This window comes from Typopeltis vanoorti, chromosome 18 (genome assembly GCF_054136105.1).
Source record: "Typopeltis vanoorti isolate ZY-2024b chromosome 18, IOZ_Tvanoo_1.0, whole genome shotgun sequence".
NCBI lineage: Eukaryota > Metazoa > Arthropoda > Arachnida > Uropygi > Thelyphonidae > Typopeltis > Typopeltis vanoorti.
Genome location: NC_143566.1, coordinates 49,034,803 through 49,060,959, shown reverse-complemented (window position 1 = coordinate 49,060,959; position 26,157 = coordinate 49,034,803). Strand labels below are relative to the sequence as shown.

Genomic DNA, 26,157 nt, shown 5'->3' with positions numbered 1-26,157 from the left:
GATTTACCATCAATTTCGTCATCATCGTAAACAAAGTCATCTTCCGAACCATCTAATTTGCTAGATATAACACATTTTTTTAAAGATTTTATTACTGCATCTGGTTTTATTTCATCCCATGCTTTCGCTACCCACTCACACATAGTTACCAAAGACGCATGTCGCATTTGACCTCCTTTTGCGTAACTTTTCTCTACTTCTTGCATCCTCGCATTCCACTGTTTTCGTAAACTGTCTTTAAATGGCTCGTTTATACAAACATCCAACGGTTGAGCTAGTGAGGTTAACCCACTTGGAATCACTGCCATATTGGTATTATTAATAATCTTAATAAGGATTTTGTGCTCTCCGTTAAATGGGGTTTGAACATGTTCCACACTAAAAGACTGTTTGGATTTTTTAATGCACCTTGTCGTGTATTCCAAACATTTTTTTACCCACAGCTTAACTCCTGCTTCGTCCATCCAACCATTCTCATGAACATGGACAAAAACCTTTCTTGGAATTTTGATCTTTGGCATTGTTTTTATTTTAAAAATTATCATCCGTTTTAATTTAGAACCATCAGCCATACAAGCAAGTAAAACTGCGAAACGGCTTTTTTCATGTCCAGTTGTTTTTAAAGAAATAGTTTTACTTCCTTTCAATTCTACTGTTCTATTCCCGATCATGTCAAGCATAACTGGAGTTTCATCCATATTTCCGATTTGAGACAATAAGTAATTTTTTTGCTTTCTTTTAGCAATTATAAATCTTTGAAAACTTAATAACTTATCATCCAAATCCTTTGGCAGCTTCTGTGCGATTTTCGTTTTTAGTCGAAGCACTAAATTTTTCCTTTCCATAAACCGGCTTCACCAACTCAGGTTAGCTTTGAAGTTTTCGCTGTCCGTTTTATTTGCTTTGCCCCTCTTCAAAGCAAATAAATGAATATTATTTCTCGTTGTAATGAGCCCATTTTGGCGATTTTCTCGAACCCAAACGGCAACATTATTTTCAAGAATAGGGCTTACAAATTCCTTTCCGTAATGCGCACTTATTTTTTGGCATTTTCATTATTACAGTTTCATTTTTTCTCCAATCGCGAACTTTACTCCGAACTGAGGTGCAGCAATACAGTTAGCATTTTCTTTTGCAAATTTAATCACTTTGTACTTAAAACTCGCGTCATATTTCATTCTTTTAAAAGGAGCCATTGCACTTGAATTCACTGTTAATCAACTGGTCAATACAAAATGAAATTTCTTTTGTCAACTAAGTATTTTATATCTTTTGCTAAAACAAAGAATGGAAGGACTAAAAAGGCAGTTATGATCCTAGTGGTTGACGCCTGTATAAAAATTTTATTTAAAAACTGTCATAATTTTTATTTTTAAAGAAATTTTTCGAGTCGACTTAAACGACGAGTATACTATTAAAACTCAAATAAACTCAAAAAATTCCAATATCGACTTATATCCAGGTCAACTTGTACGCCGGAATACAAGGTAGCTAATGCATATTTACCTTCGAATTCCTCGTCAGAGGTGACATCGCATTTCACGAACATTGCATTTCCTTTTCCGTGTTTTTCATTGATCTCGGCGGTAGTGGACTGACCTTTCTCCACGACCACGTCTGCTATACACACCTAAATTAACATCGAATATTTATTAGATTATATAAGAAACTATATGGGATGTAATATTCCTTAACAAATCGTATATTTATTTTGTTTCTATGAAAAAGAAAAATAACTTGCTAACCTATAATTTCAAAACCGAAGGTGATTTTATACCTTTATTTAATTTATGTTTTATTTTTTTCAAAATTCTCTCTCACGTTGTGAATTTACAGTTCAGATTATATTGATACAAGTTAGTCATTCTTCAGTAAAGAGGATGGCTATCATTTTGTTGAAGTCAAGTGGTTTCTTTCACTTTGAATTTACCATTGTCTTTACAAAAAGCCTCCGTAGCTCGTTTTGTATCGGTGGTATTCTATGATTGGAGGTCTGGGTTCGAATATCATCTATTAGGCGAAAAATATTTACAAGTTATTTTCAACTAACAGTTCGCTGATGCTGTATGGATGAATCAAGTATTTTCTTCCAGAAACTTCTGTTTTTCGTCCCCTAAAATAGGCAAATCTGCTACCTGTCTAAAAATCTCCAATTGGCACACCTAGGCAGGTTGAAATAATCGGCTCTGTCTTGACATGATTTATGCTTATGATAAAACTAAGTTGTTTGGTCGTACCACCTAACATCTTAATGTGGTTCGACTAAACCAAATGAGATGAGATTTGCTTTTAAGATGACGAAATCGGGTACATTTATAAGAATATTTAATATAATAACATTTTATTTACTACTAGGATGGTTGAAGATTACTAGGTCTTGTGTACAACCTTTAAAATTCCAAATTCTCTTCAAACATATTTGTAGAAGAACTCAGTTCCAACCTTAGCAGATTCAGCCTCAATTATCATGTGTGATTTACAAAACCCTGTTTATATTTTAACTGAAAATCTTGTCCTATTTTAAAGATGCACTTTTACCCTAATGGGCAACCCTGTTCGATAAATTCCTTATCACAGCAAACAGAAAAACTGACAGCAAATCACACGCCTTTACGGAACATGATACTCTCGGAACCTAATTGCTTCTATGGTGATAATAAGCTCTCCCACTATGGTCTTAGACGTTACTAAGACCACGGGATTTATTAATTACGATTGCACTTGAGTGTTACTTCGAGGCATTCTACTGCCGATTTGAATAAGCTGCTTGCTTATTCAAATCGGCAGTAGAATGCCTCGAAGAGGCATTCTACTGCCGAAGAATTGCTGCATTATTATCGTCACTCCTGTGTTTCTGGTAGTTTCTATTTATTAGGATAATGCCTGCATATTTTGGTCACCGAGTGTATATTCGTTTCATAGCAGCATATCATGCATGACCTTTTTAGAGCATCTTTTATTACTTAAACTGATTTCGCTCTTTCCTTAAATTCGATTCCGAATATTCACAGTTGACTGCCTGTGAGGAGAGGTCTCATCATTCATCATTACAGGAATCTCCACATCGATTGCATTTGCACTGTTAACCATCATCAAAAAATTGCCTGATACAAGTTAAAATCCCTTCCGCAATGATCGTTGAGCCAGAGTACGGAGGATATGACCAAGTGAGGATTTGGATATAAAATGTTTCGTTTGTATTCAAACTAGTAGCGAACACTTCGTCTTCTGGAGTATTTTGTGTTTGTTTTGGTTTTGATTACAAAAGAAATAATTGAAGGTTATGGGTCAGATATTTTTAAAAGGGATAATACTGTAATGCGCTATAACATTAAATGCTCTATAATACTTCTTAATGCTCTTATCACTAGCGGCACTAAATATACCTTGCGATTCCTGTCCATCCGTGTAATTTATGATAACGCATTATCCTAGGGTGATGGAATCAATAAGATATCTCTGCAACTGAACATGCTCAATATAATAGTATAATGGTCATTACATTTTCTTAACTTAAATCCTGCATAATACATAGTGTCTGCCACTAGTGAATAAGGAAATAAACATAACCCTATAATCTGTCAGCAAAAAAAGTTGAACTATTTTGATTTCGAGCTATCTTCGTTTGAAACAAAATGTCTTCTATTTCAGCATGGATATATTTAGCATTATTGTTAGCATATTAACTTTAAAAATACCTAAATATGCAGTTGCTTTACTACAGTTTCTTAAACAATTCTACATGTTAGTTTGTGTACTTACCTTGCAACCGTGACTGGCAAGAGCCTCGCATATTGCTTTCCCGATCCCGTTAGCACCTCCTGTGACGATGGCTACTTTTCCTTCGAGCTCCATTGTGCTGTGCAGTTCTGAAAATAGTAGAATTACTTAGAACATTCAGTTCTATATTAAATGTACCTTTTCTGAATGATGGGACAGCCAATGTATGGTATGTACATCTTTGCATGTGTGTGTGTGCGTGCCTGCGTGCTTGCTTGCTTTTTTTCTTTCGTGACAAGCATTATTAGAGCTGCTTGTTTTCATTCTTGGCAATCGTTATTTTTTTCTGTAAGTCCAGTTTTTCAAGTACCAATACAACGTTCTTTGGTGTGTTGTCTGTTCAATTTTTCTTTATGCAATGCCTCTTTATAAAAAGAAAACATTATACTCGAATCTTTTCCTCACAAATAGAGAACTCAAGTGACTGCGGCCATATTTGGTCTCTAGAACAAGTGTTCCGATTTTTGTTTCCTCCTCCCTCTTCCCACATTCAGCAAGGGTGATAGTCTCAATAGCAAACAAATCGCGCTGTAGGGGTCCCATACCCTACCGCGCGGAACCACACAAGTTTGTACCGAATCCAGAGGTTTCCCGATAAGCTAGCATCAAATCCTACAACCATGTATTTTGCAACTGGAGGAGGAACAAAGACAGTGACTGCAGGGAAGTGGCTGTCAATGCCACGTATGAACAAGAGACCGAATTTCCTCTGTGTGGGAGGTTTGATTGCGAGTCTGTCACCTTTCAATGCATGACCCACTTCCTTTTTACCTCTTTTTCATCACATACAATGGATCACAACCCAAGGAATTGCGATTTAATGCGGAACACAAAACAAAAGTTAAGTCATAAAAAACAATAAAAACCCTCAAATGACCAACAACATTCTTTCCTATAAAACAGGTTCACAATCCTCTTCACCTAAGCAGCAATTTAAACGATGTGCTCCACCACCTACAGTCATCTAAACGAGAATTATTATTCTTATCAAAACCGCAACTTGTAACCACAATTAGGACTGTCCATCGCAACTGCCCAAAGTACACATTACACAATTCTTTCCGCCACAAGGGCAACGCTTGTGCATTAATCAGAACTGACACACTATACGAGAGATTGCAAAACCACGCATCCCCACTGTTTGATCTTCTTTGGTTCAAAATTTCCCTACCAGACCACCTGCTGTATCCATATGCTCTCTCTCTGTCTCTCTCTATCGATCCACAAATTTCGTTAACTACTCGAACCTTTTCAATTATCACTCTTTAAGCTCATCTTTCTACTGCCGAAATATTCCAATAGTAAGGTCATCCTGCTTGGGTAATTAAGCGTCCACAACTCATATTAGCTTCTCTTGTCCAGTTTCACCGATCATCCAGACAGGGATAACGAGGTGTTTGCCATTAGCAATGATCTATCAAAAATCATCAATCTTCCTGCCATAATATCTGACAATTCCCTCCAATTTGCAACACTTCACCTCTAACAAGCTCCACTTCGAAGTGTACTGTGGTTTCAGTTTCCCTCTTGGTAACTCAAATCACAACCTCATACAAGTCTCTTTTGCCAGTTCTCAGTCTCGCTTCCTTTAGTCGACAAATGGGACGACTTCTGTCACTTCTATTCCTCCTTCCCACCGTCCGACCACTTCTTCAGTTCCTTTGATCGAAAGACCTGCTCAGACCGAATAACAGAAATCATCCTCACATAAATGAAGGCTTAAATCCCTTATTGCTCTCCAAATTCTCAACAACCATTCAAGCCTTTGTTCTAAAAATGTGCCAACGCAGTAAAAGAAAAAACCTCTGCATACTATGAATGGTTCGATACCAAAACGCCAGCTGCTCACTTTGCCTATGCTGCAGCTCTCGAATGCTGTAAAAGAATCATCACTAAAATCAAATCAGAACATTAGAATCAGAAAAATGGGCCAAATGCTGCAAACTCCCAACATTCCCAAATGGTAGTTAATCCTTCTAATCCGCTTGCGAAGGCCATTGGGCGTAACGTTTGCCCACCTACGTTTTTACCACTCTACATCCGGATGGTACTGCAGTTACTTAACCTAAAGACAAGGCTAATTTACTGGCATCACTCTTCTCTTCCGATTCTTGCATTAATCACCTGGGCAAAGTTCCCTCCACTCTACCAAGAACAGATATTACTCATAAAGAAATCTAAACAATCCTTAGTAACCTGAACACAAACAAGCCACTGGTCATTACGGTATCCCACCTACTGTGTTAAAAATTGTGACCCAGAACTGACACTTATCCGGTATCGCCAATTCAATCTATCCTGTTCAACTGGCATCTCTCCTACAACAAGGAAACTGGTCCATACACAGGCCTACCAAAGAAACGTGATAAAAGTCCATCGAACTACCGTGCAATCGCTGTCACTCCTCTCTAAAATTGTGGAGAGGGTCATCATCAACCAACTCTTGAGCAACCTAGAGACCTACCAACTAATTAGTGACCAGCAGTACTGATTCCGCACACTCGTCATCTACAGCTGGTCTTCTTGCTTTCACCACCCACGTCTGAACTCAAGACATGGAAAAAAGTAGAAAACTCAAATTGTTGCCTTCGACATTTCAAAGGCATTTGATCAGGTTTGACACAGGGGTATACTCAGCAAACTGCCAACCTATGGCCTGACTTCCAAATCTTCAACTAGTTGCTAACTAATTATCATGCTGGACGGTTTCCTCTTCTCAGATTTCTCCATCAATGCAGAAGTATCCCAGAGAATTCCCTTCTTTCACCTCCTCCTCTTCCTTTTGTATATAAATAACCTGCTCTCACAGACGTTCGATCCTATCCATAGCTTTGCTGATGACGGAATGCTCAATTCCTCCTTTCCTTTGATGAACCTTGTAGTGCTGAAGTATTAGAAACATCGAGATGCACTGCGATCAGAGGCCTGAACTCCGATCACCTAGTTATATCCCAGTGAGGCAAGGACATCCTTGTGAACTTCAATGCTACCAAAATCAGTCCTCTCTGGTGTCTTGAAAGAAAGAGATTGCATCCTTCCCTTACCTTAAGTAATACTGTGATAGCCAAACACGATCAGGTTCGTGTTCTTGGACTGACACAAACACATTTCTCTTATAACTTCTCCAGCAGCCAGAAATCTTGGTGTACGTTTTCTCAGAAGACACTACTTCACCCTTTCACAGCTGCTAACTCTATGCAAATCCCAAATTATTGCTAAAACATTACAGATCGTTAAGTAACTCTCTCATATTTGAAGTGGCATGACACACAAAATCCTCTATAAGATTGCTCGATTCTATCCAGAAGAGGGCAATCTGGCCTATTAATGATCCCTCTCTCACTGACCTTCTTCAGTCCCTCTCTCAGAGACGTTCAGTTTCTACCTTCTGCGCCCCCCCTAGAGATACTTTCATCGAGAGTACTCTGCTGGAATGGCCACTATTTTTCCTCCATTCCTTTGCAAAATCATTACACTGCTAACCACCACTCTATTTACAGTCCATTTGTAAACTCATAAACCAACTTTTCTGTCTCTTTCATTCCATCTTCTTCAGTTCTTTGGATGTCTTCCCCACTATGCCTTCCCTAAAGATTAAAATCCTCAGCTGTTCAAATAAAATTTGAAGATATTCCTCCTTTATTCCTCCTTTCTTCTTTAACTCTTACCACACATGACACGTGATTATAGGGCTTGCGGCCTTTATATCAGATTAATTATATATATATATATATATATATATATGTGTGTGTGTGTGTGTGTGTGTGTGTGTGTGTGTGTGTGTTTGTGTGTGTGTGTGTGGTGTGTGTGTAGAAAGTATTTTACCTTAGGTATAATAAATGTTAAAAATACCAAGCTATTTTAAACCTGGTTTTACTTCATTTACCGAGTAAGCAAACAGACAAACAAGTCAAGTTTGCGCCTGCACGTATTGCAAGTACAGGTGACCCGCAAGGAATAAGAAAAGTTTCATTGACTATGTTATTGTTGATAGTGATGTTTTCTCCCTGGTGGCAGGACACCAGAGTGTACAGAGGATTTGAAATTGGAAGTGATCACTATATAGTCTTGAGTAGGATAAAATTGAATTTCATATTGAAAAGAATAACATGTAAGAAAGTTTTAAAGCGAATAACAGTTGCGCAGCTCTGAGATGTGAACTGTAGACTGAAAAACACAAAGGTTATTGGAAAAAAATGAAAGAGTTTGAGAATAGCAATGAAACCTTGGAGATTCAGTGGCAAGCCTTGAAGAAAGCCCCGATTGATTCACCTAGAGAGGCATGTGGTGAAGTTGTCTGCAAGGATAAAAAAATTAGAACTCCATGGTGGACACAGGAAGTTAAAGAGGCAGTGAAGGAAAAGAAGAAAGCATATCAAAAGTTCCTAGCAAATAAGTCAGCTTGTGCTCGTAGAGAATACAGAGACAAATGTAAGAAAGCGAAACACTTTGTAAAACGAGCTAAACAAAAGTCGTGGGAAGACTTTGGCAAGAACATAGAAAATAAATATCAAGAAGGCATCAAAATATTCTGGAGGTTGTTGAAGAAGCTTAAGAATGGAGGAAAGAGTGCTGTAAAAGGATTTAGAGAATAAAGGTGACATGAAAACGGGAGAAAAAGATATCCTTGAAGTATGGAGTAATTACTTCGTGAACTTCCTAAATGAAACGAGCAGTGATAGCACAGCGGTGAAAAACACTCAACAGGTATGCAGTTAGGAATACATATCCATACTTGAAGTAAACAACGCCATCAAAAGCGTGAAATTTAGAAAGGCATCAGGAGTAGATGATATTAGACCAGAATTGCTTAAGTACGGTGGTATAAAAGTCTTACAGTGGCTACACTGCATAGCTCAGAATGTTTGGACAGAGGGACGAATTCCGATGATTGCAGTACAGCTCTCATAGTGCTCATATATTAAAAGGGAAATAAAACTGAATGTGCGAATTACAGAGGTATTTCCCTACTGAGTGTTGCTGGTAAGATATATACAAGTATACTTGAGAAACGGTTGAGAAGAATTGTAGAATAAAAGCTTGGTGAAGAACAAGCTTAATTCAGGCCAAATAGAGGCTGTCAGGAGCAGATCTTCACTTTCCGACAAATTGTGGAGAAATCATGGAAATATAACAAAAGATCTGTATTTAAGTTTTGTCGATCTGGAAAAGGCATATGACAAGGTACCAAGAGAGAAGCTATTCAATACGCTACAGTTATATGGTGTCGATAGAGCATTATATCAAGCAATACTTAGTATTTATTTGAGTTGTAAGTCAGCAGTTAGAATTGAAGGAAGTACAGGAAGGTGGTTTAATGTTAAATCTGGTGTGAGACAAGGATGTACATCATCCCCTCTGTCATTCATTATCTATATGGATCACATTATGAAGGAAAGCGGTATTAAACATGATATCAAAATTGGAGATGTTAATGTCAGCTCTTTGCTTTATGCGGACGATGTTGTACTTATCAATAAATCCACTACGAATCTGCAAGATTCCTTATCTAAATTGAATAACTGTTTTAATGGATATGGTATGAAGGCCAGCAATAAAAAGACAAAGACAATGAAAATAGGCAGAATCGTTGAAAATGTCAACCACGTTGTGAACGGAGAACCTCTGGAACAAGTAAAACATTTCACCTAATTAGGCACGATTTTTAGTGAAGATGGTAAATTAACTATGAAAATAGTTAACAGAATCAATAAAGCTGGTATAGTAGGAAGTCAATTGAATAAATTCATATGGAAAAAGAGAAAATTACTCGGAACACTAAATTAGCTGTATACAAGACAGTGTTCAAACCAGTTTTAACTTATGGAACTGAGAGCTGGGTCAGAAGTAAAACACTTGACCAAAGTCTAGAGACCGCTAATAAGAGAGTCCTGAGAAACATTATTTTAATATGATATTGCCATCAATGGCAATATCATATTAAAAACGAGGATATTAGGAAAGAACTTGACATTGCCAGCATCCAGTAATGCGTTAGCAGAGCTAATCTCAGGTGGTATGGTCACTTAAACAGAATGGGCGAGGTTAGATTAGCAAAACAAGTGTTCTCTGCCAGTTTGGCAGGAAAATGACCCAGAGGAAGACCAAGATATAGCTGGTTTGATAGGGTACAAAGTGCCTTAGACGACAGAAATATAAGAATTGATAATATTCGTGACTTGACAAGTAACAGACTCATTTGGAGGAAAATTGTAGGTAGGAAGCTAGTAATGATGTAAATTTTTCATGTAGTACTATAATATCTTGTACACCCCTTGAGGATACATTTCAGGAATTTGATGATGATGACGGTGACCCGCATAGTTCAAGTCTAGCTAACTCGTGGTAAAGGTGGAATAAGAACTGATCACTATTCTTAATATTTACTCTTAATGCAAAGCCCATCTCCTTGAGGAGATGTGTGATGCTATGCATTAAAGGCAAGGGGCCTTTACCCAGACCGGTTTCCCTTTGTTTAAGTGCAGGGATACCATTCCAAAAACTTGTAAAATTTCCCGGATAACCCAATAATGAGCGACCAACAGGATCAGAATCTTAGAAACGCTCATTTGCTCATCTGGATGGGTAACAGCAACAGCCCTGCCTCAGTCAACTTCACAGGCTACAACATTGCCATTCATTACCCCACCTCGCAGGCCCTGGGTATCAGCAACAGCCGAGCCTCAGTTAAAACTTCACGGGCTACAGCATTGCCATTCATCATCCAAGTTTCCAGCCGGTTTCGATCTTTATTGAGGTCCCATCAGTGGGAGCCAGGCTTAGAAATACCAAGGTTAAGTGATACATAGCTTATAAGTATTTTACCAAAACAAGTTACCAAAAAGTGCTTTGACTTTATTAAATAAAAATCTTAGGATCAGAGATAGATGTAGGAAGTTTTTTTACCTTGGGTATAATATATGTTAAAGATGCCAAGCCATTTTAAACCTGGTTTTACTCCATTTACCACGAGTTGCCTAGACTTGCACTACTTTGGGGTCATCTAGACTTGCGAAACATGCAGTCGCAAATTTGACTTATTTGTCTATTTGCTTACTTGGGAAATGGAGTAAAACCAGGTTTAAAATAGCTTGGTATCTTTAAAACACACACACACATTAAGGTTACCAAGTAATTTATATATATATATATATATATATATATATAGAGAGAGAGAGAGAGAGAGAGAGAGAGAGAGAGAGAGAGAGAGAGAGAGCCTGTGTAGCTCAGTGGATGTGGCGTGGGAAGTGGCATGAACTCTGACCAGAGCAGACGTGTTTTTGTGTGCTCCTTAGTGTTCGAGCGTAAGAGGATTAGTGCTGCTAAGCCTTACCAGTGCGGGCACGCTGCCCTTAACGTACCGGCTGCTTTCATACAGCATGTCGTCGATCGCGGAAAAATCTTTACTTGCTAATACAAGCTCACCTATTAAGGCTACTAGCTTTCAACAACTACCGGAAGGAAATGTTTCATCTGGCAATACCTCTTCAAGTACCAAGGCTACTGGATCTCTGAAGGATACATCCCCAGTCTCTACAGTAACAAATCTACATAACTCAATGGAACAGGCATCAGCGACCGTCTTTCAGTTACCTGCTGCCAGTACAATGAAGGATTTCAATTCAGATGTTCTCTCATCGTTGAATCTCCCAGATGAACTAGATTGGAGCAAGGCCTGCATCCTAAAGCGTGATCCTTCTGGCGCCCCATATACAGAACTGGATATCATCGAAAGTTTGAAAGGCAAGGTAAGAGGTTCTGATGTAGGGCACTTTGGCTCCTTAAAGTTCAGTTATGTTTTCATAATTTCATTTAAACATGTTTCTTTGAAAGAAAAATTTGCTAAATTAAAATCGCTTAATGTTAATAACCATACATGTGAAATTATCCCCATTGTGAGATCTAGAAAATTAGATATTTTAATTCATTGGTTCCCCCCCCCCCAAATATCTAATAGATTAGTTGGCATGCACTTTGAATGATTTGGTAAAATAGAATGTATTGAAAATGTATCCAATATAAAAGATAAAGAATGGGCGCATGTATTATCCAACAAAAAAAGATTGACTATTACATTGAATGACGATGCCAGAATAGAAAATATCCCGTACATTATAAAAGTTTCTAAAATGCCAGGCTTAGTAATCATTCCAGGAAGACCTCCTGTATGCTTCAGATGCAGTCAGGTAGGTCATCTAAGAAGAGAATGTACAGCATCTAAATGTGAGCGATGCAAGAGAATCGGACACGATATTAAACAATGTCCAGGGCAGACATATGCCTCCATGTTGGCCGCACGCCCTTCGGGCAGTCAACCGAACACATGCGATGAGCTTGAAAAAGCAGAAGACTTCCAGGAAATAACCTCAAGTATTGCATTTGAGGCAGATAATCCGGTCAATGAGAGCAGCACCCCAGGGCTTAACACCCACGGCCACGCGGAATGTAATGAGAATAACTCTCCGCTAAAGGCAAAGGAAGGGATTATCCGGGCGGGAGAGGAGAATAACAGCCAAAGGTCAGTTTCAAATTCAGAAAAAGTAACAAAACCTGAAACTACAGAGAAAAAAAAATCACTCCGAATAACACAAATGAAGAATTAAATAATAATTGCCCGGTTGAAGATGAAGAACTTCCAAACAGTGAAATAATTGAAACCATCTCGGTAACACAAATTACAGAAAAAAGTAAAACGGATTTAGAAAACGAAGTAGAGAAATCGGAATGGAATACTAAACAGACCCCAGTAAAGAGAGCAAAAATGAATTTTACGCCTAACATCACCAAAAGCCGGAAGTCAAAACCCAAAGAAAAAAAAAAATAGCTAAGTGTCCGGAAAGAAAAGGCTCTAGAAAACTTTCAACTTTCTAACTATGACTCACAATCTAAAAATCATCACACTAAATGTAAACGGGCTAAATAATAAAACATCGATTCAACTAACAGTTAATTTAATCTTTCAACACAGACCCGATATACTTATGATACAAGACACTAGACTACACAACAACACTGACCCATCAAACAGCTTCAAATACAAGTTACAAACAATGTACCATATCGTTGCCGAAGAGGCTCAGACCAATGGAATAGGTGGAGTTACTACACTAATAAAAAAAATCGGGTAACCTCCAAATATTATCCCATAATGTCGTAATCAGGCATAGAATTCTGGAGGTCGAGCTCCTTTGGCAGAAAAAAATACACAACATAATTAACATGTATGGACCAGCTACACATAATCATAAGACCACCTTCTGGGAGGAAGTGCGACACTATATTAAAAAAAAATAACCCAATAATAGCAGGAGATATGAACTTTACAGAACAACCACAAAAGGATCAAGAACACCCAAACTTAATTCCGCAGAAAAATTTCACAAGAGTTTTCACCCACTGTGGCCTATCAGATGCCTTCAGAATCTTGCATCCCCAAAAGAAAGAATTCACATATTTTGCACCCGGAAACGCCTCTAGAATAGACCGCATATACATCCAAACATTCAGAAATATAAAGGTCAAAACTGTACAACACACATACCTGTCATGTTCAGCGATCACCATATGGTGATGGCTGAACTACAATATCAACAAACAGAAACAGCTGATAAGTTTACAAACAGAAATTTCCCCCTATGGAAATTTAATAAACACCTTAAAGATGACGATGAATTCAACAATAACATAGAGAAAATAGTCGAGGAAATAGAATCCATAGAAAATGCTGTAACAGCCTGGGAGAAATTTAAACACATGACAAAACAAACGGCAATCAAAATTAGTAGAATAAAAAAGCAGCAACAAAGGAACAAACAGAACGCTGACACGAAGAAATTATCAAAATTGTATCACCACCATGACAGAAATAATGAAAACATCAGAACAGAAATAGAAGAAATTAAAAACCGCATAACAGCGAAACGGTTTAAGGAAATAGAAGGAGCGTGGCTACGTGCTGGTCTCAAAATAATTGAAAATGATGAAGGGAAGACCTCGACAGCATGGCTGTTTGAGAAACAACGGAACGCAAAACAGAGAATAAAAACCATAACATACGAAGGCCAAACTCTAAATAAAGACTCCGAAATAATTCGTGGTGTTCAAAAATACTTTTCTTCACTATTTCAAGAAAAACCCAGCAGTCAGGAAGAAAGAGAAAGATTCCTTTCACTGCTCCCCAAAATCACCCAGCAGGAGGCTGAGGAGATCGACGCACCAATCACCGTAGCAGAATGCCGTCTTATAGTGAAACAGCTCCCGGATAACAAATCACCAGGTGAAGACGGACTAACAGGCGAATTCTATAAAGAATACTTCCCAAAATTTGAACATATTTTTATTAAAATGATCAACACGATGATTACAACAGAGACAACGCCAGCAAAATTCAACACAGGACACATTGTACTACTACCAAAGGTCGGGGATCAACAGAAGTTACAAGACATAAAAAACTGGAGAGGCATAACCCTACTGAATACTGATTACAAAATAATATCTAAAATACTTACAAACCGAATACAAAAGCACCTCCATAAACTTATCTCACCAGCACAGTCATGTGCAGTGAAAGGAAGAAATATTCTTGACAAAATAATGCACCTCCAATGCATTTGCGGTTATTACAGCCTCACAGAAAATCCATGTATTGTAATGGGTCTAGATATTCAAAAGGCATTTGACACAGTTAGCCACCAATACCTGTTTGAAACACTAGACCGAATAGGAGTTGGAGTAAACTGGAAAGAAACGATTAAGCTTTTGTACAGAAACGCGGAAAGTAGGCTGATCATCAATAAAAATCTCTCAGCCTCTTTTCCAGTAAAATGTTCCATCCGGCAAGGAGACCCACTATCCATGGCTCTATTTGTTCTAGCCCTAGAACCACTCATTATAGCCATTAACACAAACAACAATATCAAAGGAACACATATACACGGAGAAAGTGACGCCAAAATTTTGGCATATGCTAATGACGTCACTTTAACACTAGGAACACAAAAATCCTTGGACACAACACTCAAAATAATAAAAGACTTCAGCAAAGCCTCAGCACTGAATGTGAATCTGGCAAAATCCCACTGCAAAATAATTGGCAAGTGGGAAAACCAACCAAGGATTCCTTCAGGAATACAGATGAATAATTACATACCAGTTCTGGGCATCAACATCGGAAGCTCAGAATCACACGAAGAACAGTGGAAAGAACTCCATGACGGCATAAAGAAGAAAATTAATGCAATGCGCCCTAGACAGCTGTCCGTCAGAGGAAGAGCCCGGGTTTGCAACATCTACCTAACATCTCGCCTGTGGTACAAGATACACAACACCCCGTATCACGGAAGGTGGGCCGAAAAAATACACAGGCTATGCGCTACATACATCTGGGGCTCTCAGTATGAACCCATGCGCAGATCAACACTCTTCCATGAAGTTGAAGCTGGAGGTTTAGCATTGCTAAACATCCATCTGAAAACTCTCATCGGCAGGGCAATAACAGCAGCCCGAGCACACACAAAAACCTATCATGCCCATGCGGCAACATTCTTACAAAAGTGTTTGCCGCATAGGTTTATAAGCTCACTTCCAGACATAAAAAAAACCAAGCCCGAGAATGTTCAAAGAAATAGCCGAAGGATACACATATATAATGAAACACTCAGATACCGAAACCTTACTGACAATTAAACCAAGAAAACTATATAAAACATTAAGTCAAGTGACATTCCCACCTCCCCAACACAGGGAAATAAGAAAAGGAGAAATTAGGCTAAGTCCAGTGCTTAGCAAAGTTTTCCGACTTCCAATATCACCAAAATAAAAAACATTCTTCTATAAAGTACACCATGCCTCTCTCCCAACAAAAATGTGGTGTGTAGCAAAAAAAAATCCCACTACAAGGCCCAGCGAAGTGTCATTTCTGTCCCGACCCAGAAACAATATATCATATTATGATGTTCTGTAGCAAAACGTCCACAGTATGGAACACCATACAGAAATTCCTACATAAGACACAACCATTCTCTGAAAACACATTATTTTGGTTGGAAGACCAAAAAATGAAAAAACAGAACTAATAATCATAATAATAACAATGTATGCAATATGGTCCCACAGATGTGACAAAATACACGGAAGAGACACCAGACCAGACCAGACATACTAGCAAAAATTAACAATTACTTAAAGGAAATTATCATAAACACTACACAAACCAAAAGCATAACAACACAGCAATGGAGGAAACTCGGCCTAAATGAAGAAGGAGGAGAAGAAGGAAAAATAAAACTTATACCGATAATGGAACCCCCATAGTTAGTGGTAGACAATAATGATAACCCACTATCTGAACAAAAAGCATAATCCCAGACAAAGGTGCTGTTAACGTAGGCTCATTCGCCACAACGAGAGGAATAATGACAACAAGATATCAAATCTAATAAAAAAAATAAAATAAAAATAAAAAAATAAAAAAAAGTAATATATGTATATAAAATAATTAAAATAAATAAATAAGTAAAAGTTTAAAAATAATAATAAAAATATTAATAATAATATATAGGTACGCCTATATATAAGGGATAAGAATGTTATATATATCTAATTGTGTAAAAAAAAAAAAAAAAAAAAAAAGTAAATAGCAAATTACTCCTTAAGATAAGTCAGTACTACTCTAGTAATAAATATGTAGATTAAGATATACTACCAGACATATGTATATGTTCTTGTATATACAGACACAAGGACGGTAGAAATGTCAATTGTAAGAAATGCAGATAACATAAGTTCATAACATGATAATAACCCAAAATGTTAATAGGATATATTATCCATTTATAGACCTATAACTAATTCTGCAATTCAGAAAACTTTGTATATAAGAAACTACAGATTTACCTCTTAAGTTAAGCAAACAATATAATGTTAAAGCAAGATGGAATTCTTTTTGTAAAAATAAGAGTGCCTACAAAAAAATAAAATCTGCATGAGTATATAGAGATACTACCAAAATATATGCATATATAAATGTAAATAAAAACATAAGCAATGTATGTATTTTAAGAATAAGATGTGCATTTAAATTAAGTTAATAAAATAGTCTTCCAAAATATGTGAACAAAGATATAAAATGAAGATATATGTAAAACGAATTGTACATATGGAAAATGTCAATGCTAACATATATATGTATGTATATGTATATGTGTGTGTGGGTGTATATGTGTGCGTATATGTATGTATGTATGTATGTATGTATATATATATATATAAACGAGAATAGACTGATCTGATAATGGAACTTATAGACTGAAATCACTATGTAACATATACCAACAAAAATAACAGCTCAAGCAATTCAATAGGACAATAAGGAAAATAGAAATTGAGCATGTGATGTTGTATCTTATTTAAGCAGTGATTGTAAAACAGGTGTCATAAGTATATTGTAACGAGTAAATGAAAATGCCTAATAGAATTAGCAGCCTATGTACAAATTGTAAATAGCTGTATATATATATATATATTTATTTTTAAATGTACACAGCTGCTGTTGTTGATACAAATAACCTCAGTTGAAGTAGCCTCAAGAAATGTAAATCAAAATGTCAATTAGAATAAGCATTCTATGTACAAATGTATATATTGTAAATAGTTGTATATATATTTATTTTGATTGTACATAGATGCTTTAGTGTTAATAAAAATATACTCAGTGGATGTGGCGATTGCAAACCACGGCGCTTGGCCGCACAAAGGAAGACTTGGTTTCGAGTCTAGTCGGCAACTAGAGGAAATTTTTTTCTAAGCATTTTTTCGACCGGTTCCCGAGTTAGTCGATCTCTTGCACGGGCAAGCAGGTTTTTCCTCCCGGAAACTCGGGTTTTTCGTCCTGTAAACTCAAGAAAATCGACCGTAAGCCCCACATTATTTCAGACATTAAATATATTGTGTTAGGGTTAGGGACCACGAGATGGCGGCACATTTGAGCCGTCTCTCTTCACTGAGTACCGTTTAATTAGTGATAGCCTTGGGCCATCTATCTCTGATTGGTACCAGTGGAGATTGAACTGCCCACTCAGTCTCCAAAAGTTAGATAAGGCTAATTGGCCTCGCCTACTCCCCGTATGCGGGAATAAAAGGCGTTAGCTGATTTTATATATATATATATATATATATATATAAAAAAGTGAAAAATCAAGATGAAAAATCTTTCTATATATATATATATATATATATACATACACACATTAGGGTTACCAAAGAAAAAATGGGACATGACTGGAACTAGAGCCGACAAGGAGGTATATAGATTAGCGAAGAAAATGCAAAGAGAGCTGTGGCAAGGGCGAAAGCGAGGGCAGTTGATGAGGTTTATGAAGAACTAGAGAGAAACGGTGGTGAGGCTCAGTTGTTGAGAATAGCGAAAGCCAGAGATAAGGACTCGAAAGACATAAAATCAGTCAAGCAGATAAAGGATGCCTCAGTAGTAGTATTACAAGAGGAGGACAAAATCAGAGGAAGATGGAAAGAATATTTCCGTAAACTACTAAATGAGGAGAATCCGAGAGAGAGGTGTGAGGATGGAGAGGCAAACGAGAGACCGGTGCAAGACAAGTAGAGAGGAAGTGGATTGGGTACTAAGAAAAATGAAGAATGGAAAGGCTGTGGAGGCAGACCAGATACTTGGGGAAGTGTGGAAAAGTTTGGGCAGTGAGGGCGTGGATATGTTATGGGATCTGATGAGGAAAATAGCCCAACAGGAAAAGATACTAGAGGAATGGAGGAAAAGTATTCTCGTCCCAATCTACAAAGGAAGAGGAGATGTTCAAGACTGTGGCAACTATAGAGGGATCAAGCTGATGTTACACACATTGAAGATATGGGAAAGAGTAGTTGAAGGAATGATACGGTAGGAAATGAAAATTGGTGAGGAACAGTTTGGATTTGTGCCAGGAAGAGGGACAACGGATGCGATATTTGCGCTAAGGCGATTGATGGAGAAATATAGAGAGATGCAAGTGGATCTGCACATGTTATTTATAGACCTGGAAAAGGTATACGACAGAGTGGCCAGGCAGGAGGTATGGAGGTGTATGAGGAAGAAGGGGGGTGTCGGAGAAGTACGTAAGGTTGGTGAAGGAGATGTATGAGGGAACAGAAACTCAGGTCAGGTCTAGTGTCGGCATGACAGAAGGGTTCCCCATTGTCGTAGGGCTACAACAAGGATCAGCTCTGAGCCCCTACCTATTTGACCTGGTCATGGATGTACTAGTGCTTGGTTATTTAACTCCTAATCCCAAGTAAGCAAACAGTTAAGTTTGAGCCTGAAACATAGTTCAAATCTAAAGATGGTACAACACCAGAACAACTCATTGTTAAGGTGGGTGAAGCTCTGATCACTATTCTTAGTATTTTCCATAATGTAAAGCACATCTCACTAAAAGATGTATACTGCAATATGCTGCAATACATTATGGGTGGGGCCACTACCCAGACCGGCTTCAACCTTTTTTGAGGTCTCCTCAGTGAGTAGCTAGACCCTAAATACCATATACCATACCAAGATAAATATACCATACCAAGATAAATACCATATATACCATATACCATACCAAGATTTTAGTAATACAGAGTCTTATCAACTTTACCTATACAAGTTGCTACAAGGTCTTTTTATTTTTAATAAGAATCACTGGAGGAGATATAGATGTAATTAATTTTTTAACTTGGGAATACTGTATATTATTAGGGTTATATTAGGGTTACCAAATAGTTTTATAATCTTAGTTATTTAACCCATAATGCATTGCAGTATACATCTTCTAGAGTGATGTGCTTTACATTATGGGAAATACTAAGAATAGTGATCAGAGATTTACCTACCTTTACAATGAATTGCCCTGGTGTTGTACTGTCTTTAGACTTGAACTATGCTTCAGGCGCAAACTTAACTGTTTTCTTACTTGGGATTAGGAGTTAAATAACCAAGCTTATAAAATTACTTGGTAACCCTAATATACAGTATCCCCAAGTTAAAAAATTAACTATATCTATATCTTATTACATCTATATAATTAACTACATCTATATTTATTTTTAATAAAAATCTCCTCCAGAGATTCTTATTAAAAATAAAAACACCTTGTAGCAACTTGTATAGGTAAAGTTGATAAGGCTCTGTATTACTAAAACTAAAATATCTCTCCATAGCGACATGGATGGTCCTTTAGAATGATAATGATTCATCAGCAAGTATTAGCAACGTCCATTGCAGTAAACGGAATGAAATGATATATAATATTTACCCTTAATGCAAAGCACGTCTCCTAGAGGAGATGTACAACGTGTTATATATATATATATCATTTCATTCCGTTTACTGCAATGGATGTTGCTAATACTTGCTGATGAATCATTATCATTCTAAAGGACCGTCCCTGTCGCTATGGAGAGATCACTCTTCCTGGTCATCCTATTTCTGGCTTTCCTCTTTAGTAGTTTATAACCTCTTCCGATTAATCTAAGTCCTTATAAGGACTGGCTTAAAGGGGCGAAGCAAGAATGCTTTTCAGGGATAAGGTGTTATTGAGCTATTAAAGCTTTGATCATGGCAGGAGGGTAACAGCAATAGCCAAGCCTCAGTTAGAACTTCATTTGGCTACAGCATTGCCATCCATTACCCTCCAAGGGTATCAATCACCGAATCTCACGGTCGATTAACTCCACACCCTTCTCCGATTAATCTAAGCACCTCTTCTGAGAATGTATATTGTATGCATATAGCGTATATATATGTGTGTACAATATATAGCGGAGAATGTAAACAGCGAATCACTACCTTTTAGAATTGAACTACGTTCAAGCCAAACTCAACTGTTTTGCTTACTTGGGAGAAGGAGTAAAAAAACCAAGTTTATAAAATTACTTAGTATCCTTAATATATATTATCTCCAAGGTAAAAAAAATTTCACATATATAGCGGAGAATGTAAATAGCGAATCAATTGAACTACTAAAACTTTTGTATTGATATTCCAACATATCGCACTGCAGATAGAAATGTAATAAGAAGTCTCCATATAAATATCTATGAGAGAAGGGAGGAAAATAAAGTAAACTAATTTTTGTTTTAATTATCCTCTATAATGTACTGTTGTTTTACGAGCACTGACTTGTTGTTTTACTTCTTTAATGGCTAAAGTTGATTTCATTGAAACTAGGAGACTCCATTCCTAAATAGTTGGATAGAATTGTATTTGACTGACGTCAATAATAACCTTTATTAATGGCTTTTCAGTCGAAGATGAGTTAGCCGGTCTCGTAACGTGTGGGAGGAAATTTGCTCTCGCAAATGAGGTTTCGCTTTATGCATAACGACAGGCTGAAGGACACACGCATTTTGTATGACTCGTTCTTAATACACGATTCTCGCAACCTGCCGTTGAAGAGATGAAAAATTGCTCAACCCTGTTATCTATTAAAAATATTAAAAAAGTTACCTGTTTGATAAGTGGATAAGGCTGATTGTTTTCTGTTACGACAATCGTTCTGAATGATGGATAAGAAAGTCTAAACTTCTGTCCTTGAACTACTCGTACGGATAACGAATAAAAACCCTTTGTTCTCTTTTTAATTATCTCTTTTATATACTTTTAAGTAAATCATACATCCTTTGGTAAGCATTATTCAACTTCTCCGAATATTAAAACAAAGGAGTCTTTCGTGCGACTTGAGTTCCTCTTGCTTCTGTTATTACCTGAGAATTGCAGTTAAATGTTTGAAATGCAGTCATTCTCAATAACGGTGTTGAATTCTGATTACTGTTTATTCACATAAGAGACGTAGAGATCATAAACACCTGTTTAGTATATACCCAATAAACTAAAAATGTATTTAGCTCCATTCCTATTAGTTCGTCTAAATAAGGTTTTAGCTTGGAGTCCGCATTAAACTTTTTTTAACCAGCATGGCTCACTCCGCATAAATATTAGAAGAATTTTTCAAAAGTCCGAAGAAAAATAAATAAAAAATAGGATAATATTTCGCATAAAGGTTTACTTAAAAAATTAATAATTTTAATTATTAGTTAAAACCTGTCTTTTGTTGGTCTTAGTTTGATTGAAAAATAAAAATATTGAGAAAAATTCATTCTCTGAAAAAGATAGAATTACTGTAAAATTGTAAGAACATCAAGATATTTATTAAATAAAAGTTGAACTTTTCTGTCTGATTTTTCTTTAGAAATATCTCACTTCGCCTGTCCTCATCTTTCATAACACTCTAATCTCCAAACAAGATCCAGACGTTTTCTTTGTCTACTCACACTTCGCCATTCTTAGCATAAACACTTCTCGGTCGTAGGTCTTTTGGCCTCTGAAAATGGACTTTTCCCTCCAAAGATACCGCTTGTCACCAGTACAACCGCTAACACTATGTAATTATCAAATATGAAACTGAGACCAAATTCTAAATATAGTTTATATCGAAACCTCATAATTCTGTTCGGAAATACTCAAAATAACCGACCAAACGCGAACAATTACATGTTTTCAACAAAATATCAGGAAAGCTAGTAAATTTTGTTAAGAAATTAAGCAATCCCGACTTTATTGAAATCTTGCGTTATTAAGCCCCAAGTTTAATCGATAATCTTCAGTTCGTAAGGGAGGAAGTCCGATATAATATATTTTCAGAATTGTATAATATATAAAATATATTATATTTTCTGACCTCCTGCCAGCGAACACTACGTAAATTTAAAACAAATGCAATCAAAAAATAAAAGTCCGCTTACCTTTCTCCTCAGCATTCAGCTGCAAAGTGAAAACGTATGTGTTCCTGTTTTCTATTGTTTTCGGTGCGATAAAACCGGCTTAAAAGTCAAGTTCGCTGATAAGAAAACATCAAGAAGAGCATTGGGTGCTTGAAACCTCATATGACGATGTTGACAGATAAATTCAGCTTTTTATGGCATATTTAATATAAAATTATGCAATGAGAATCAAAGTTGAAATGTTGCCCTTCTTTCTGTTTATTACAAAATTAAATAGGAGAGGGGAGGTGAATTGGAATATTATCCTTCCTTTACTTAGTTCACTGATTTTAATTATTATTACGACAATTGATCTTTAAAATCTGTTAACATAATGAACCTCCGTAGCTCAGTCAGTATATAAGAAACTCTTTGTTTGGAAAGACCTGGGTTCGATTCCCGCCAGTGACATGAGGAACTTTATCTGGTCTCTTTCGACGAAAGGTGAGTTAGCTGATCTCATACGAAGGTAGGTTAGGGGAATTTTTTACTCGAAAATTCGGGTTTTGCTTCCCCCAGAACAGGCAAACCCGCACCATGAACTCACGCTCATACAGACGTACGACATCTCCAGGAATAAGCAGTAACCAACCTATTCCATAGGATTTCGGTTCCGAAAGCCGACACGGTAAAATGTGTAGGTCCACGTGTGACCGTGAATTAGGATAGGATAGGATTAAATGAATAATTGTTTCGCATCAGGCAATTCAGTTAAATTTGTGCTATTCTGTAGCACAAATTTATACTCGATATTCGCAACAGTTTCGAGCTATTATTCATAGATTGTGCAAGAGGTCACCATAAGAATACTTGTAGTATTAAACTATCTGAATTTTGAATGAGCATTGGGGATAATTCAAAATCATAGGCTATCCTCAAATTAACGGCGTTTTTCAAATAATTTTATATTTTTGTCTGATCAATAGAATAGTCTTTATTAAAGTATTGCAACTGCTATGAACTCGAAAAGGTCTTCTAGAGGGGGAATATGTAATTCATTTCTTAGTCCTTTAGATAATAGCAATTTTTTTTTAATGTTTGCCGATGTCTGTAAAGATGCTTCAAAGAAATCAGTCCTCCAGTATTTCAGACTTATAAAATGTAGTCATTCCTTATTGCCACGTTGTATGGAACAGTGCAATTGTTCTCATTTATTAGATTCAAGTACTTGGAGAAAGAGCAGTTCCATCTTCTGCTTATTTAGTGCGCTACTGAATGGAAAATCGAATATACAAAAATGCAAATCAGCTTCATTCTTTGTAGAAGCGAACTCTCTCTGGGAAAGAGTCAACTCCTCCTTGGTGCATCCATTAGAGGATTTACATAGCAAAATAGACACATCTGCCAGAAGGACACACACACACACACACACACAAACTGCGCTGTAATGAGAGAAATGGCGTTTAAGCTCACTGCTAGGATGATAGTTTATTCATAGATTGTAAAAAAGGTCACCATAAGAATACTTGTAGTATTAAACTATCTGAATTTTGGATGAGCATTGGGAATAATTAAGTATACTTACCTTCTTCTTAGTTGTTCACTACTTTTCTAATTACATTACGTGCATGGCATTTGATCAGCTTGAGTCAGGAATCAGATTGGTGTAAAGTGAGTTAAAAACCTGAGATATTCTAATGACGCAGCACTCTTCTGAACAGACAGGGAAGAACTGGAAGGAATGCTAAGACGAGATCAGAGAGAGAAAGAGAGCAGAGGAAATGATAAGGCAATCCTAGTAAGACTAGGATTGCCTTTCATTTCAACACATCAGCAACTTCTTTGACTAGATTACGCGAGGGTAGTCTAGTCAAAGAAGGATCTACAAAAGAAATGTATCTTAATGGGGGAGGACGTAATCGAGGGATCTGCAAATTTGAGTATTTAAGATTTATAATCAACAAGAATTCTTCTTCAGAACACATGAAGAAAATTAGGAATTTGCCAGAAAATTATTTAAAAAATTATTTTAGTCTTTTAAAAAAATTAAAAAATGCTTTTAAAATTAAAAATTTTTTTAAATAAAAATTTTAATTCCCCGCATTAGAAGTCTTTAAGAAAGGCATCAAAACGTTTTTACAATTAACTTGGTCGTTAAATTCAATGAAAGAAGAATGAAAAACAAAGCATTTATCATCACACTTCTTAAATTAGTATATTTTCCTGTTTTCAACAGAAGTTTTTTAGCTTTCACAGATTAACTGAGAAGTAGGAATATTAATGAACACTACGAACCATAATTAAATTCGGAAACGCAGCTCAAAAAACCGAGCAAGGAAATTTTTTCAAGCTACTTCAAGTATCCAATAAGCTGAGCAATAGTCTCACCCCGAAGACATTCGAAGACACCGTTGGCCACCGAGCGGTATCAAAACGCAATCTCTTGGTCGATTTCGCATTACCGTATACACTGCTTGGAAAGAAGTCAGCGGACACCATATTGTAAGAAACAGATAGTCACGGCGGACAACTTAACAAACGTAGGACCACCTTTCGTCGCTGCAATTCTACGGGACATAATTTCCACAAGCGTACGATAGCGATCAACGGAAATTTTGTACCATTCTTCTAATGAAGTCCTGGACTGTTATGGAGCGAAAGTCCGTTGACCTCACCTGATGATCAAGTTCACGCCCACAGATGTTCAATAGGGTTGAGATCAGGGCTCGCGGAGTCTAATGATTTGGTGTCGTTCATGTCCCCAAACCACGCAGTCACATCAACACCTTTATGACATTGTGCATTGTCTTGCTGATAAAGAGAATGGTGAATTCAGTAGAAACGACACGAAGGAGGATGCATTGCATTGTTCCGAATGCTCTGGGAATTCGGTGTTCGTGGCACAACAAACAGAGGTCTGAGGCGAAACCAAGAAAACAGGCCAATACCATCACACTACCACCTCTGAATTTCGTAGATGGGGTTACGCACTCTGGTAAGAGACGTTCATCGGATATCTGCCACACCCGTCCATCGTCTCGGTAGAAGGCTTGGCGTGATTCGTTGGGCCATAACACAGCTTTTAAACTTCCACGTCCCACTGTACACGCTTTATGCACAAATGAAGAAGACGTTGGTTCGGGTAATGTGGGGCTTGCATATTGCAGTCATACCGTCGAAACTAATGTTGTGGGACTCAGTTCTGAATATTTTTGTGCAGATTCTTGTTCCAATCTGGGGACACAAAATCCCCCAGTTTCCGGTGGAACCCCCAACCCTGTATGAGGCCAGCTATCTCACCTTTTGTCGAAAGAGACCAGGTAGAGGTTCCTCACGTCAAGAACAGCAATCGAACCCAGGTTTTTCCGACCAAAGAGCTTCGTCTATATCGACTGAGTTCAGGAGGTTCTTACCTGGATAAGTAAGATTCATTTTCTATTCCTAAGAGATTTACAAATCTATTTGGAATCTGTAACGAATTCCATCGCACTTATGAGTTTGCCATTTAGGAACATCGTGTTTGATTGGTATCCACTCTTTTCCAAACTAAAATGTATCTCCTCTTTTGTTTATTGATACATTCTACGATAACAAACACTGTTAGTGCGCCAAATGAGTCTTGTA

General features: G+C 37.1%; 1 protein-coding gene across 1 annotated transcript in view; it reads right to left on the bottom strand.

The window, feature by feature from the left end:
• LOC150096648 (15-hydroxyprostaglandin dehydrogenase [NAD(+)]-like) overlaps positions 1–26,157 on the bottom strand; it is a 66,439-nt gene that overhangs the window by 8,068 nt on the left and 32,214 nt on the right. The window contains exons 2-3 of the mRNA XM_090408486.1: positions 3,763–3,869; positions 1,507–1,630 (exon numbers count right to left, since the gene is read on the bottom strand). Coding sequence (XP_090264612.1) covers positions 1,507–1,630; positions 3,763–3,855 — 217 coding nt within the window. The 5' untranslated portion in view covers positions 3,856–3,869. The remainder of the gene's footprint in view (positions 1–1,506; positions 1,631–3,762; positions 3,870–26,157) is intronic.